The 14,174-nt window shown below is 42.2% G+C and overlaps 1 protein-coding gene across 3 annotated transcripts in view; it reads right to left on the reverse strand.

Moving 5' to 3' along the window:
• Window positions 1-1,313: 1,313 nt before the first annotated feature.
• The window catches only part of BMERB1 (bMERB domain containing 1), a 59,576-nt gene continuing 46,715 nt past the window's right edge, over window positions 1,314-14,174 (reverse strand). For all 3 annotated transcript variants that reach the window (XM_074552934.1, XM_074552932.1, XM_074552931.1), the window contains exons 3-6: window positions 10,034-10,107; window positions 7,121-7,235; window positions 6,025-6,107; window positions 1,314-4,689 (exon numbers count right to left, since the gene is read on the reverse strand). In XM_074552934.1, the coding sequence (XP_074409035.1) occupies window positions 4,577-4,689; window positions 6,025-6,107; window positions 7,121-7,235; window positions 10,034-10,107 (385 nt within the window). In that variant the 3' untranslated portion in view covers window positions 1,314-4,576. The remainder of the gene's footprint in view (window positions 4,690-6,024; window positions 6,108-7,120; window positions 7,236-10,033; window positions 10,108-14,174) is intronic.

Below are 14,174 nucleotides of genomic sequence, written 5' to 3' on the forward strand. Positions count from 1 at the left end.
ACATAAATTGTGGAGGTTGAAGCTTTTCCCAGATTTTGCAATTGAGCTGTTTGCAGATGCAGTCAGTGCCTCTTACTGCTCTCCATGCAAGGTCATGTGTAGGGTTTATTTTGAAAAGGAGCTGTGCTATTTATCGTGCTAAAGAGAAAAAATGGAGAAAGGGATGTAAATCCAGCAGGTGGATGTCAGGTGTTCCTCCTCAGTGTCCCTTTGAGATGTTAAAATTGTTGCAAATAAGGTCATGTGAACAGTAATAAATTTAATGAGTCTCTTGAGTTATAATGGCTTTTTCCAGCTTGAAGATGGTAATTATCCAGGAACTACAAATATGGCAAATTTCTTTCACTGGAGTGTTTTGAAATTTAGAATCTTAACAAAAATTCAACTAAAGTGAAGTGTTTTGTCATCTCACAGCTTCATGGACAAAACTGAAGACCTGGATGAGCTGTTCCTGACTTTTTTGGGGGGCTTTTTGGGTTTTGTTTTGTGTTATATTCTTACTCAACAGAACTGTTAAGTGGAGTCTGCTGGAATAAATGTCAGGCCTGTTGCAGATAAGTAACCACTTGACCTTACAGGGTTCCTGTTCACTAAACAATTTTAAAGTAACTACCTAAAAAACTTACTGGGAGATTCTTCATAAACAATGTAATAAATATCCCTCTTGGAAATAATGAATTCTCCTCTCTGAAAGGAGGAACAGCTGGTTTATAAAACCTTCCTAGAGCAGCACCACAAACCCTATAATCACCACTGTGTAATTTCATTTTTCAGTAGTTGTGAGTGTTTTTAAGTAAATGAATGAGTAAAATCCCTCATAGCACCTGGTATGTGATTACCTTCAAAAGATGAGTTTGATTTTAAATGCTGCTTTGGTTCTGTGCTGCAAACATTCCCACTTCTTTTATTCTCACTCATTTTATGTTAAGCCATCTGTTTTAAGTTAGTAAAAAAGTGGTGATGGAAGTAGGTTCCATTTTTTTTTCTAAAATTAATACGGCTTATTTTGCTTGCCATAATGTAACAGGACAGACTAGTTGCATGGCGAGCTATGGTTTAACTCCTATTAATAGCATTTTCCTAGCAAGCATCACTTCAAATGCTGTATTCCTTCCTGTATGACTATTTTTGTTTAGTATTACTTAGGTGGATAAAGACAGAAACAAATCCTAATTCAAGTTATTATCAAAGTGGCTTGTAGTGCAGAGTAGTAACCTTGTTGTTTTTGACAAGTGTAGCAACACAGGAACTGCATCCCATTCCACTCCACAACCAACTTTTCCTCAGTAACAGGAAGAAACAAAGGCTTAGTATAACACAGCAGCTTAGTTTATTTGGAAATATGTTTAACTTGGAAGAGATTCAGTAGGCCTGGGGAAGGTACAAGGGAACCATTTGCTGGTGGAATTGGTGATTTGTACAAACAGCACTTCAGCACTTTTGTTTTTCCCAGTAGACCAAGATCCTTTCCTGAACACAGTCATGTTTACCAGAGTGTGTAAAATCCACCTTACACATTATTCCACACACTCTTCCACTGCCTGGCCTTCTTTCTGAAGTGATAAATAGCCAGGATTTCCAGAAGAGATACTGGGTGCTTCCATCAATGTCTCTCTGCTGACAGTGACTGATAGCTGAAAATCAACTCTGAAATGATGCCAGTTACTCCATATAATCACCCAAAGATACTTGTCTGATACTCTGCTGATTTATATACGGGGATTGTACAATGTGTTGTGCTCACAGGATCATGGAAGTTACAAAGCCCCTAGTTGTTCTTGGGATATTCAGTGATTTAGTCCGGCTTTTAAAAATAAGGGTCAAGAGTTTTACACTTAATTCCTTCCTAAATTTAATTTATTTAATTGCAGCCATTAGCTTTGCCATCAGCCATAAGGGCTCTGCTGTGTTCTAGATAGGCAACACTAAAGCAGTGTTGAACACAGTTGAGAATGGGACCTTACAGTCTTAAAATTCCAGGACTTTATTGCTAAGCAGCATCACTGACCCGCTTCTGAAGGAACCACTTGTGCACTGCAGGCAAGCTCTTCAAACCCACCCAAATAAACAAAGAAATTTGCTAATTAAAAACAAAAACTGGCATACAGAAAACCTTCCAGCTGAGCCAAGCTAGAACTTCTGAAAATGAAGTTCACTGTCATTAACACTGCTGGAGTTCAAGTCCCTCTGGGGCACCGGCTGCCAGTGCTCAGCTGTGAGAATATTGCACATTCCTACTTGCTGTGTTTCTCCTTGGTTTTAATTAAAGGAGATTGCTCTGTAGCCTGGTCATGAGTGTTGCTTCACAGGAATGTCTGTTTCTTGCTAATGAAATTTTTCATGGAAGCCAACATTGCACTCACTTCACTTCATCCCCAGGTGGATTCTGTGCAGCCTGTAGGGATCGCCCCTCTCATCAGCACAGCCTGGGTTAAACACTCATGTGCAGGAGTCACCTCGGGCCTTAAAAACCATGTGCAAAGTCCTTCTGGACCCTTTATTGGTGCCATTCACAGCTGATCCCCCTAAGGTTTAAAGTGGGTGCTTCACTACAGCTTTTTCCTTGACTCCCATTTGCCTTTATTAGTGACACTGAGCATCTGCCTCTTGCCCTTAGAAACTGACAATTCCTGATGTCTTCACTGGGTACCAGCAAGAGCCTGTGGAATTTTACAGGAGCCAGTGGGTGTTTCTTCCCCTCCAGTGTGTATTTTCTCCCCTAAAAGCAGTTTTCCCCATAGCTGTAAATGCACACAGGTGCCCTGCAGAGCCCAGCCCACACCAGGTACAGACTGTGAAGCTACAGGGTGGTGTGTGTCTCAACAAGGACACAATAATCATACATGAGACTCAGCCTTTGTTCTCCTTCCTGCATCTTTGGTCAAAATAATTAAAGTGCTTCATGTCTCAGTGGAAACCTTTTGTGTTTTTCCCTCTTTGATCCTTAAAACTGAAGGTTACTTAGTGATGTTGGTTCTTTGTCTCAAGTGAGTCTGCAACACTGAAATTATCCTGGAAATGCAAGTGGTTTTCATCAAATCAGTCAGTGCTAGGGATTAGGTTTTATAAGGATAGTCTGAGTTACTTTAGATGGTGTCTATTGCCTTCAACCTTAATTAGATACTTTTTCTCTCTAAAAAAATAACTGTTTATCCTTTTGGGGTAACTGCTGTTGATTTTTTCTCCTTTCCTACACTGTGGTTCCTTGGTATATAAGCACACACTTCACTTAGCTGGCTTCACAAAATGGAAGTTCCTTTTGCAAAATGTTACTTTAGGAACTTGTTGCTATCTTTTGTTATTTCTAAGCCTGAGATTGTCACACTAGATCCATGTACGTTTATTTTACTATTTACACCTATCGCAGTACATTTATATGGAATACCATCACACAGACAAACCAGCTACTGACAGCTAATATAAAGATATTAGATTCCACAAGCTTAATCTGCATAGAGACCAGAAACACACTTAATGGTGAAACACAGACAAGTATTTCTGTATTTCCCTTAATTTTAAACCCATTTTACACAGAATGTGATCTTCCTGCCACAAATACCTACTTCTGTACTTGTATATTTGTCTTGTGGCCAATTTGTATTGGGTGTCTTGTGTCTTCCTATGCTTTTTCAATGGATAGTTGCTATTTCTTGTGGTCACAAAATATACAATTAATACTTGTTTTAAGCATGGTTTCAGTATTAGTTAAATTTTGTCTTCTGTTCTTCTCCCAGCAATCTCTCAGTGATGTGTAATCTCCTGCTGCATGTAGCTTATAAAAATGGGCAAAACCCTGGGTGAATATTTCTCTCACTTCTTGGGAGTTGGAGATCTAAAACAGAAGTGACACAACCTTGGACTGCATCATCAGCTTGCAGATTACTGTAGCTGTGCTTTGCTAAAGCTTTGCCAGGGATTTATTTCCCCTGCTGGAAGCAATATTAATTTGACTTGACTAACTCGGATATCATATGGGATATAAAATTCTGTAGCTACTTGCAGCATCCTTGTCACTGATCTCATTCTTTAGGAAGAATTTGAAATGAAACTCCACAGCAAAGTAGTTAAACATCACACAAGTTTGGGGTTTTGTATGCAACATCAGTTATCCTACAGTTGCTTCCTCTATCAGTTGTGCCATATATAGCATTGCTACTTGTGGCTTTTGTTTTGAAAAGAGCCAAAACAGGAGAATTTGGCAATTTTTGAGTGCAGTTTGTCACGGGGAGGAAAGTGTACAACATATTCTTCTAAAGTTATAGCCCATTAAAATTGCTGTTTTACACCATTCTGGATTAAACATAGCCCCTTTTCATTCACCTGTATCACAGGGGTGGTTTTTGTTGACTCTACTGCTGATCTCTTCTGGTCCCTGGACAGCCACTAAATAGATTTCTTTGTTTTAGGCATGCGTGTAGAGTGATCCATGCAACAGTGAGGAACCTGCCGTGGTGCAGTCCATGGGTGGCACCTGGGCAGCTGCTCTCAGCAGGACGCTGCTGGTTCCCCTCACCATCCACTTCCACTCAATGGAAACACTGAAAAGACAAGCAGGCTGGGAAGCCCAGGGCTCTCTCTACATGATGCTGCACTGCGTGGCCCCACAACAATCTTTGATAATTGCCAGCCCTGCCTTGGCGATGGTGGGCTTGCTTGGAGGAGGTTCTGCCTTCTTTTCTGCTGGGCTGCCTGCAATGTTCAAAACAGGACACCATTAGAAACAAGAGCTGCTCAAACCCTTCCTTCTACTTCTGCCCTAAAGGGTGCAAACCTTTCCTGCCCTCTCTCCACCCACCATGAATTTTTTAGGTCCTGTTTGAACAACACTTTGCTGGTTTGAAACTGCTCAGAAAGTCTCCTCTCTTCAGGGAAGAGTGTTTAGAGGAGCTAAACAATCCATGCATCTCAAAGGGAGGGGAAACTTTTATCTGGTTCAAGGCAGGTGTCCCTTTCACAGCCATGGGTCCTTCCACAAAGTCATTTCCCTTTTTAATTTCCAGCAAGGAAAGGAGCTGAAGGACAAAAGTATTGCTAGGATTTATTCTCTCGTTGGCTTGGATGTTGTAATTAAGGGAACAAGATAAAGGTAGGTTTTCATTTTTCAGGGTGAAAAGAATCTTTTCATCTTTAAAACTGCATTTAAAAGCAATGAGAAAGTAAACAAACAAGGGAGATGAGTCATGCTCCCTGTGACTAAGGGGGTATAAATAATTAGTGATGCATCTTAAAATGTCTCTTCTCAACTTCAAGGTCATCCCAGTCCCTCTGGAACTCTTGAGCAAGATCTTGATCTGTGCAAAATGGCACAATGTTTGATTCAAACCTCTTCAGCTGCTGGACCTCTCCAAGAAGGGCACTGCTCTCACTTGACTCTGCCTGAGAGCTCATCTCGAGACAGGGCAAAATCAATCCGTGAGCTGCTACAGCTCCTGCTGAGGCTGTGACTGTTCTGTTTGAAAGCTGCACTAAAAGCTTCTGAGGCACCATGAAATCCACTTTGTCTCTCAGAAACCAGTGTGTTTCCATTCTGCCTACAAGTGGTTTGGTTGGGGTGGTTCAAAAGCCTATTTCTGATGGTAATATGTAAGAAATTTGGGTCAGCTGTAGAACTTTGCAGTTTTTTCTCTAGTTTCCATCTTGACTGCAGTAAATCAGGTGAACTTTGCTTCAGATGGACCTGAAGAGGTTTTTTTCCATTATTTTTGCAGAAACGGATAGGAAAATTATTAATAAAAATCAAACTGCTTAGAAAAGCAGATTGTGGCACTGTGTACACAAATATAATTTGCATATTTAAAACATACAGAGCAATCTGAAGTGGCCATAGATGAATGAAATTCAGTTTTAAGGGGTAATTTGCTATCTCAAGTCTAAGTGGCCAGCAGCTGCTGACACCCTGAGTTGTTCCTAGGTGACCTAGCTAGCTTCACCTAGCTTTTGCCAGAGTGAAAATGCTCTTATAATCAGTTGTCTTTGGAGTTTTTTCTTTTGCTCTTGTTTTTTTCTTAATGGTTAGGAACTCACTGGTAGGAGACTGTGTTGCTTTGTCGATGGGTTTTAACTTGGTGCGAAGGAACTCAGCCATCTCCCTGTCTTCTTCCTTTTCCCTGGTGGAAAAAAGGAAAATAGAAGAATGAGTTTTCTCTGTAAACGGGACAGCAAAAGCTAGAACAGCTAGGATCAAGTCACTAGTAAACAATTAATTTCTTTGCTATTTTTAGAAACATTTAATTTTGTCGCTTATTAAAAAGCAAAATATTTGCGTAAATGAAAACTGCTGCTGAGGCTTTGGTGATGTGCACACAGGGCTCAGTGAGAGCTCTGGTTCAGCTCTAGCTCAGGCTCCTTGTCAGCTGCTGCCTCTGGCCAGCTCTCCTTGATCAGCTTTGCCAAATCCTCTCCTTGCCTGCTCAGAATGTCAATGTGTTGGAGGAGATATTGTCACTTTGGATAAATGGATTGAGTCTCTGCTGCTGAATGAGGGGGAAGTAGGAGCAAAACTGACTCTGTGGAGCGCTGATCTCAAACCAAAGATTGGATTTGGGTGCTGGAAGTGAACTTCTGAGGAAGCCTACAACTTTGGGCTAATACTTTGGGAGATGAAACCCTTCAGAACCTGCCCATGTCTTAGGTAGGGTTGTACTGCTGGGTCCTTTTTAGTTGGTTTGGGTTGTTTTTCCATGACAAAATGGGAATAGGAGTAAACCTGACAACATGAATAATTTAAAAAGGAGGATTTTAGATGTCTACAAATATGCCCCTTGTAGAATTCCATTTCATGTCTGCTTCTTATCCCAAGAGAATTCCCTGGTAGCAGCATAAATCCCTTTCTTTTCAATGGTAAATGCCCAGGTTGTTTCTGGTAGGAAAACAAAGAGACCAAAGCTCACTGTTATTCATGAGATGACCGAATCATTAATGGGATAAAGAGCCACAGAATTAGAGTAATCTAATTTTAATGGTTTTCCTATGGAATGGAGAGTAGGCTTTTAACTTGGTAAGTTGTTTTGAAGGACCAATTCTCTCCCATTAATGTTGATTTAAATTTTGTCACTTAATCTATTGTATTATTAGGCTTGTGGAATGCCACTAAATAAGTTCAGTTGCTCTTGGTTCTTACCTTAATCTCTCCACCTCTGCATCATCTACAAGAAAATCTCTTTTTTGTACCAGTCGATGAATCTTCTGAATCAGCTCATCCTCTCTCTGCTTCTCCATCTTTGTTTTTTCTTTTTCTGGTCAAAAGGAGAGAAAAGAGTGTGTTACTGTGGGCTCTGGGGAGCGTGAGGGGGTGGTGTGGGAGGGTGCAGATGTCTGAGGATCAGCTGCTGATTGAAGTCAATGGCTTTCCAGCCTGAGTCACCAAAGCCCAGCAAGCTGGGTCACTGCCTCTGCTCTCCTCTCTCGCTGCTCTGGGCTCTGATCAGCTTAATGGGCTGAGGCTCCGTGGGGTTTGCTAAGCCTGCTTTTAATTTGCAATGACTCTTCAAGACATTGCTTGGGAAATTTTTAAGAGCTTTGGCAAGAAAATAGTTCCAGATGCTTTGTTAAAATCCAATGCGCAAACTCCATCTGACCTCAGGGGAAAGGAGATCACACCAAAAGGAACTATTTCTCTGTATTTCTCTGTGTTTCAAGACAGTTTTGGCTGTTGAAAACAACACCTTTTTTTCTATTCTGACAAGGCAGGTGAGCTGCAAATCCACACCAACAGCATCAAATGTAAAATGTGGAAAAATAAATGCAAGTTTATTTCCCCTGTACTTCAAAACTCTGAGTAATTAATATTTGTCCTTGTTAATTGGCCAGCCTGGAATGGCTAGGTTGTCTGTAAACAACAATTTTTGTGGCATGAAGGATGTGCCTGTTGCAAACTAAAAGTCATAAATGTTAGGGATTACAGAGCTGTCGTTTCAGGCTACAAAGCAAATATATTTAAAACAGAACTCTTCAGACCTTGGAAGTGCAGCAGAGATGAGAAAGCCAGAGGCAAATCCAGGCTCATGTATTTCTCTGAGAAGCTGAAAATTTTGAACAGCTATGAAGATGCTTTGTATTAAATCAAGATTTTGGGCTTTGGGCAGCAGAACTGCCCAGTTCAGTACAGTGGGAGTGGGGGAGGCAGAGTGAGCTCTGCAGTCTGATCATCTGAGCTGTGTTGTGGCTGCTGATTAAGTTATAAGACACTTTAAATAGCCAAACTAATCAGACACTTGAAAACTATTGTTTTTAGTAGATTTAAGAAAAAAAATAATGCTTAGAAGTGGCTGCTTTTTTCTGCTTTATCTGTTATGGCTAAGGAGCAAGGACTCCCCTCACTTCTGAAGATAGAAGATCCTTTCCACTTCCTCTCAATCTATCCCTTTCCTAAACTGAGATGTGCTCTCCCATTATATCCTTCAGGAAACTGTCTACTAAAAATGTTAGTATATGTGGCAAAATATTTCATATTCTATGTACTAAAAGACTGATTCCACATCTACTGAAACTGGCTAGACTGTGTCCACTGAAACCAAAGAGCAGCTCTCCACACAAACCTGTATTCTTACAGGAAAATTATGGTGGAGATCCTGTGAATGAATCCATTTCTGGAAAGCGTTTTTCCAGGTCAGGCACATGCTGTGTCAGCACAAAGTCACTGCCAGCAGCTGCTTTGTCTTTGTCAGGACCAAGCTCCTGTGACCCTGCCTGCAGACGCTGCTGCTGGAGCTGCACCTCTTGGACTCCTAAATGAGCTGAGATTTGTGAAGTTCTAAGGAGAAACTGCTCTCTGTGGGTCTCTGCTTGAGGCCTTGAGACTGGAAAATCACTTATAAAAGATTAAAAAAAACCCAAACAGCAGGAACACCACAAGAATGAAAGCTGATTAACCCTATCTGTTAGCTCAAAGTACAGGAAAGCTGCAGATCAGGAAAGTGAGGCAAGGGGCAGCATTCACAGATATTTTCCAGGATTTGTAATCCTTTCCATTAGAACAAATAATGAACCAGCAGCGTTGCTGTTAAAAATTAAATGTGACCTCTACTAAGAAGTATAAGGAAAGAAAAAGTGAGAAATATTATTAATCTATTTCTGTTAGGTGCAAAATGTGGCAAAGGTTTCGCACAGCTAAAAGTGATGGTTTCAGAATAGATCTCTTTCCTATGTCACAAATACCGTTCTCTCTCCTTTCTAAGGACAAAGTTGTCCTTCAAAGTTGCACAAAAAAATAAGAGGAGGAAAAATGAGGATAACCAAAGGATAGACAAAACTTGGACTTAATAGTTAAGCAGGAGCAGTTAAGCAAATTATTTCTGCAGGGTGCTGGAGGCTGGGCAGTAACATGTGGTGTATTGGCCTGCTGCAGTTGCTGAGTGTTTTGCAGGATCTATTTTTTCCTTGAATAGAGTGGGGTTGTTGTGGATCATCTGAAATGGGAAGGCTGTAGAGAAATGGAATTCCTCACTGATAGCAGTTGGAGTTCTGAGCCACAGACTGCAGAACTGCCCACAGCTCTGTCCCTCCTTCAAACACTGAATTTGCAGAGATTTATGGCAAAACACAAAACAGAGTTTTGGGCCTTGCTTTTCATAGAAACCTGTTCTTCTTGATCCTAGAAGGTAAATTTAACTACAGGTGTGATAATGGATTGGTGTAGCAAGGAAAAAATCAATCACATTCACAGTGATGGTTATAAATCCTTCTCCTCTCCCTCTTTTATCTCTGGTATCTCAGCACTTGTCTTTTTTACCTGACAATCTCTGTGCCACTTGGTTCCCTTGAGATTGCCAGGGGAGTGCAAGAAATAAGGAATGTGCTCCTTGTTTGAGTGATGTCTGCAGGGTTGCTGCCATGGGAGCAGGGAAATACAGCATGAAAAGAAATTTAGAGACAGAGATTAGAGATGGGCAGGAAAATGGGAATTAAAAATGAGGACTGGAGGAGAAAGATATGAAACTGCACCTTGTGGGGAGGAGGTTGCTGGGGCATGGGTGGGGATGGTGCCAGGAGCACATCAGGTGTTATCCTGGCATTGGGGGGAGACAGCCATTACCTGGGATTGCTACCAAAGCCTGCAGCTCCTGCTTAAGGTTCATAATGTCTTTGCACAGCTGGATGTCATCCATCCTGCAGAAACAGAAAAAGCATGGTCAGACATGCAAACCCCACTCTGTGCTGATGGGATTGGCCAGGTCTGATCTGAGTACCTGGCCCTGGCCTTGCCTGGGAGCTGCCAGCCTCAAAGGGATCCTGACACTCTTGGCTCACCAAGTTTCACAGAAAGCAAAGGGTATTTAATACTAAATGCCCATTGAGCCCTTGGTTACTTGTCTTACTACTAATTTGTGTGTAGGTTCATACCTGTCACTGTGGATAATTTAAAATTTTACTTTCTTGAGCACCAAAAAACATTCTGTATCCATAATGGTCCTGGGAAAAGACAGGTGAGCTTTATTGCACTTACTGCAGCAAGAGTTTTCACCAGGGAAAGAGCAAGAACAGCAGAGAGCCTGGGAAGGGGCAGCAGAGGGTGACAGATTATTTGGCACAGCCAGGGCAAGGTTCATATTCTACCAGCAGCTTTCCTTGTGACCCTACTAATAATTCAGTTCTAACAGCAGAGATCTGGAAACTGACATAATTTGGCATTTATCTGAGGTTCTGTGCCTTGGGTGAATGTCCTCCATGGTTATTGTTAAATGCTTCAAATCCTTGATATGCGCAGAAAGCCCATTAATATTAAGACACAGCAGACAGCTTTAAAAAAGAAAAATAACATTAGCAGAAACTGCACCTTCAGCTCTCATTGAAACTGCTGCTTCTCCTGAGAGCTGCCACTGAATCACTGTCCTGGAAGGCAGCAGCATCAGCATCATCCTCCTGGCACAGGTTTTGTCCCAGTGCCACAGGGGCAGCCAGGGCTCAGGTGTTGGCTCCAAGGGCACATCTGGGGCTTTCATTTGGAGATCACCCCCTGAAGAGCACAAACCCAGCCTGTGTGATTAATTGTACATTCTCAGCTTGGATCTCACCAACACCCTCCCTGCCCACGGATCTCTGGGCTCTGTTTTGCACAATCCTGTGCCTGAGGAGGGGATTTGCTGCTGCCTGGGCCCCTGGAGCAGCTGAAGTGCCATCAGAGCAGGGCTGGCACTGTGTGTGTGTGTGTGAGAGAGCCCCCAAAGGACAATGCAGCCAAATCATTGAATTAAGTGAGGAGTGGGAAAAGTAGGTGTTTCTGGCACAAATAAGACTTTAATCACACCCCAAGAGCTTTTATTCTCCATGCTGCCTCTGCCAGGATTGCAGGTCTCTGCAGGGAGCTGTCCTTCAGCTGCTTTGCTCTTGTTAGTAAAACATGTTGATCCCTCTGTTATTTGCTGCTTGGGTTAACTCCATCTTGCCTGTTCTGCTACTTTCCCTGTGCTATGACAGCTATTCCTGCTGCCTTTTCACCCTCTCCTCCCAAAATACAACCATGAAGTACCTCTCCTAATCATCTTTATTGCTGACCTCTTTTCCTTCTTTGTGTACCCCTGTCACTTCCACTGGGATCTGCTCTTCCACTGCCCATCTGTCTTGTAAGACTTGGTTTTGTTGGGAAGAGCAGCATGTTTGCCTCAGGACGGGAGCAAGGTCCTTTGCTCTGTGTGTTTAGGACACTTGGAGGCAGAGATGTTTTCACTGATGAATATTCTAACTTAGGCTCCCCATATTATTCACTCTCATCCCAAGCAAAGCCTGCTTTACTCTTGAGATCCATCACACTAAATGGTGCTGGAATTACTTTTATCAATTAATCTTAAACTGTCCTCCCAGGAGAGTGAGAATTCAAAATGTGCTGGGATATGAGCAAGGCTCACAGCTCTTTATCTATTCAGTGCTCAAGCACTTTGGGTGGCATGTTGGTACATCTGACTAAGATGACCATGCCTAGCAAAGATGACATTTTCTTGGCAAGAAATGTTCAATATTGAACTGCTGTAATCAAATTATATCAGGCCACACTCTCAACTAGTAAAGAGAACAGTGAGTTTCTACAAAAGAGATCTCTGTGATAGACAGAGAGGATTTTTTTCCGATTCAAAAGATTTGGCTTCATTCTGAGAAGTTCTAAATACACTAATTAAATACTTTACTATATCACTTTGGCTCCCTGCCCTCACTAAGGAACTCCAAAAAGCTAATGGCACTGCTCTTCTCTGAGGATTTTCAGGAATTTAAAATACCACCAGCAGTATTTTCCAATTGAGCAAGATCATTCATGTTCAGCACTCCCTACAGTCCCTAACTTGTGGCTAAGGTACTGGCCACATGGTGCAACTTCAGTTACACTTTCTCCCCATTATTTTGGCTGGTTTTCAGTCTGACTACAGAGTATGTAGCTGGTACTCCACGGATATTCTCAGCATGTCTTTCTCCTGAGACCTAAACTTTGTAAACTTTTGTTTGCCTTGTAACACACAGCAGAGAAGTAAATCCGTGGCCAAAGCACTTTAGGTCTGTAACAGCTCTGTGACCACAGGAATTCCAAAAAGGCAGATGACCTCTCCCGAGTCCCAGTTCTGCAGGCTGGTGCATTGTGCTGATGGGCAAAACCTGAACCTACCATCTGCACCAATCCCCTCAAGCACATGGAACATCTTTCTTCCCATCTGTGTCCAACAGCCTTTGTGCTTCATCCACTCCACAGTGCTGATTAGCAAAAAGTAATAAAAAAAGAGGTTAAATGATGAAAGAGAGGGCTGAAGGACATATGGGACCATGCCAAACTTCATCCATCTGATTTAATGAAAGCAGGATCTATGGTTCCTTGTAACTATAAACCATATCCCACATCTGCCAGAAAATAATACTGAATGTGAATGGTCAGCAGGGTTTGACTGAGAGCATCTTGGTATTACTGTCAGACCTCTTTAGGAAGTAAAAAGTGCTTTTGGAAATGTTAAGGAATGCAGCAATCTGCAGGGTAGAGGAGAAAATATTCTTGGGTCCCTTAACCTACAGAAGTTCTTTCTCTTCTCTGGAAGAGTTGGTACATTCTCTTCAGTCCCTCTGAAGACACTTTTCACATTGTACAAAAAACACCAGTGAAGCAAACAGCAGTTACATATGGCAGTTTCTCCTCCAGAGCTGAGCTTTAAATGTCTGCCCAGGAACCCTAAACACATGAGTTATGAGAATGATAAAACATTTCTCTGGTTAGGAGCCCAGACCCATTCCTGGAGTAATTGCAACAGTATTGAACTAGGGATGGATTCTCAGTGTGCTTTGTGGATTCCTGACACGCTGCCTGCACTTCTGCTCTTCCCTTTCTTGATGGCTCATTGCAGAACCCCCTCTGCATGCTTGGAGACAGCACACAAGCACATATTAGTCTTTTCTCTCAGGGTATTTCAAGCTATATCATCACAACCTACAAGCAGATTCTCTGTTTGCCAGAAAGAAACAACAAAAAACCCAAACCTCATAATGAAGAAACAGCGGGAGCAGAAGATTTTCTAAACATGGCACCAAATGACAGGAAAATAAGTGGGTTGGGGAGCCTGCAGAGCCCTGGCACAGTGACTCAGCCCCATGACATGTTTCTGTGTCCAGCCAGCAGGGGAGAGTGCCCTGGGCACTGCCACTGCCATGCTACAGGGAGGTGACAATGAGTCACCTCTGCTGGCACCATCGGCACCAGGGCAGCAGGGCAAGAGAGCCCTCCCTTCCAGCTGGGCCTGGCAAGCCCCTGGGGCTCTGCAAGAAAATGGGAGGCAGGACTTTCAAAAAAGAGATATTCTGTTCCACACACAAAAGAATTGTTTTGTTTTGTTTCAGTAGAAATTATTCTTCAGCAGCTGAATTTTTCTATCTTCTTCTCAGCCAAGGAAGAAATCTGAATTCCCCAGTGTATGACCTAGGTGCCATCTAGAGACATGCATACGAATAAAGGAAAAATTATAGTGGAAGCTCAGAGAAAAATCACTTAACACCCCCCTTAATGGTCAGCCAAAAAAAGACATGTCCAACAAGACTGACAAATACTTCATACTTGAGTGTAAGAACTATTAGTAACACCAACATAAGCATCAAATATCATTTCCATTGATTTCAGGATGAGCAGAGCAGTTCAGTGTGTCTGGAGAGCTTCTGCCTTTGCTGAATGACTTTCAAAGCTAGAAATAGATCTGTGCTCCCTCCAGCATGTC

The sequence above is a fragment of the Zonotrichia albicollis genome, chromosome 16 (assembly GCF_047830755.1).
Source record: "Zonotrichia albicollis isolate bZonAlb1 chromosome 16, bZonAlb1.hap1, whole genome shotgun sequence".
Taxonomy (NCBI): Eukaryota; Metazoa; Chordata; class Aves; order Passeriformes; family Passerellidae; genus Zonotrichia; species Zonotrichia albicollis.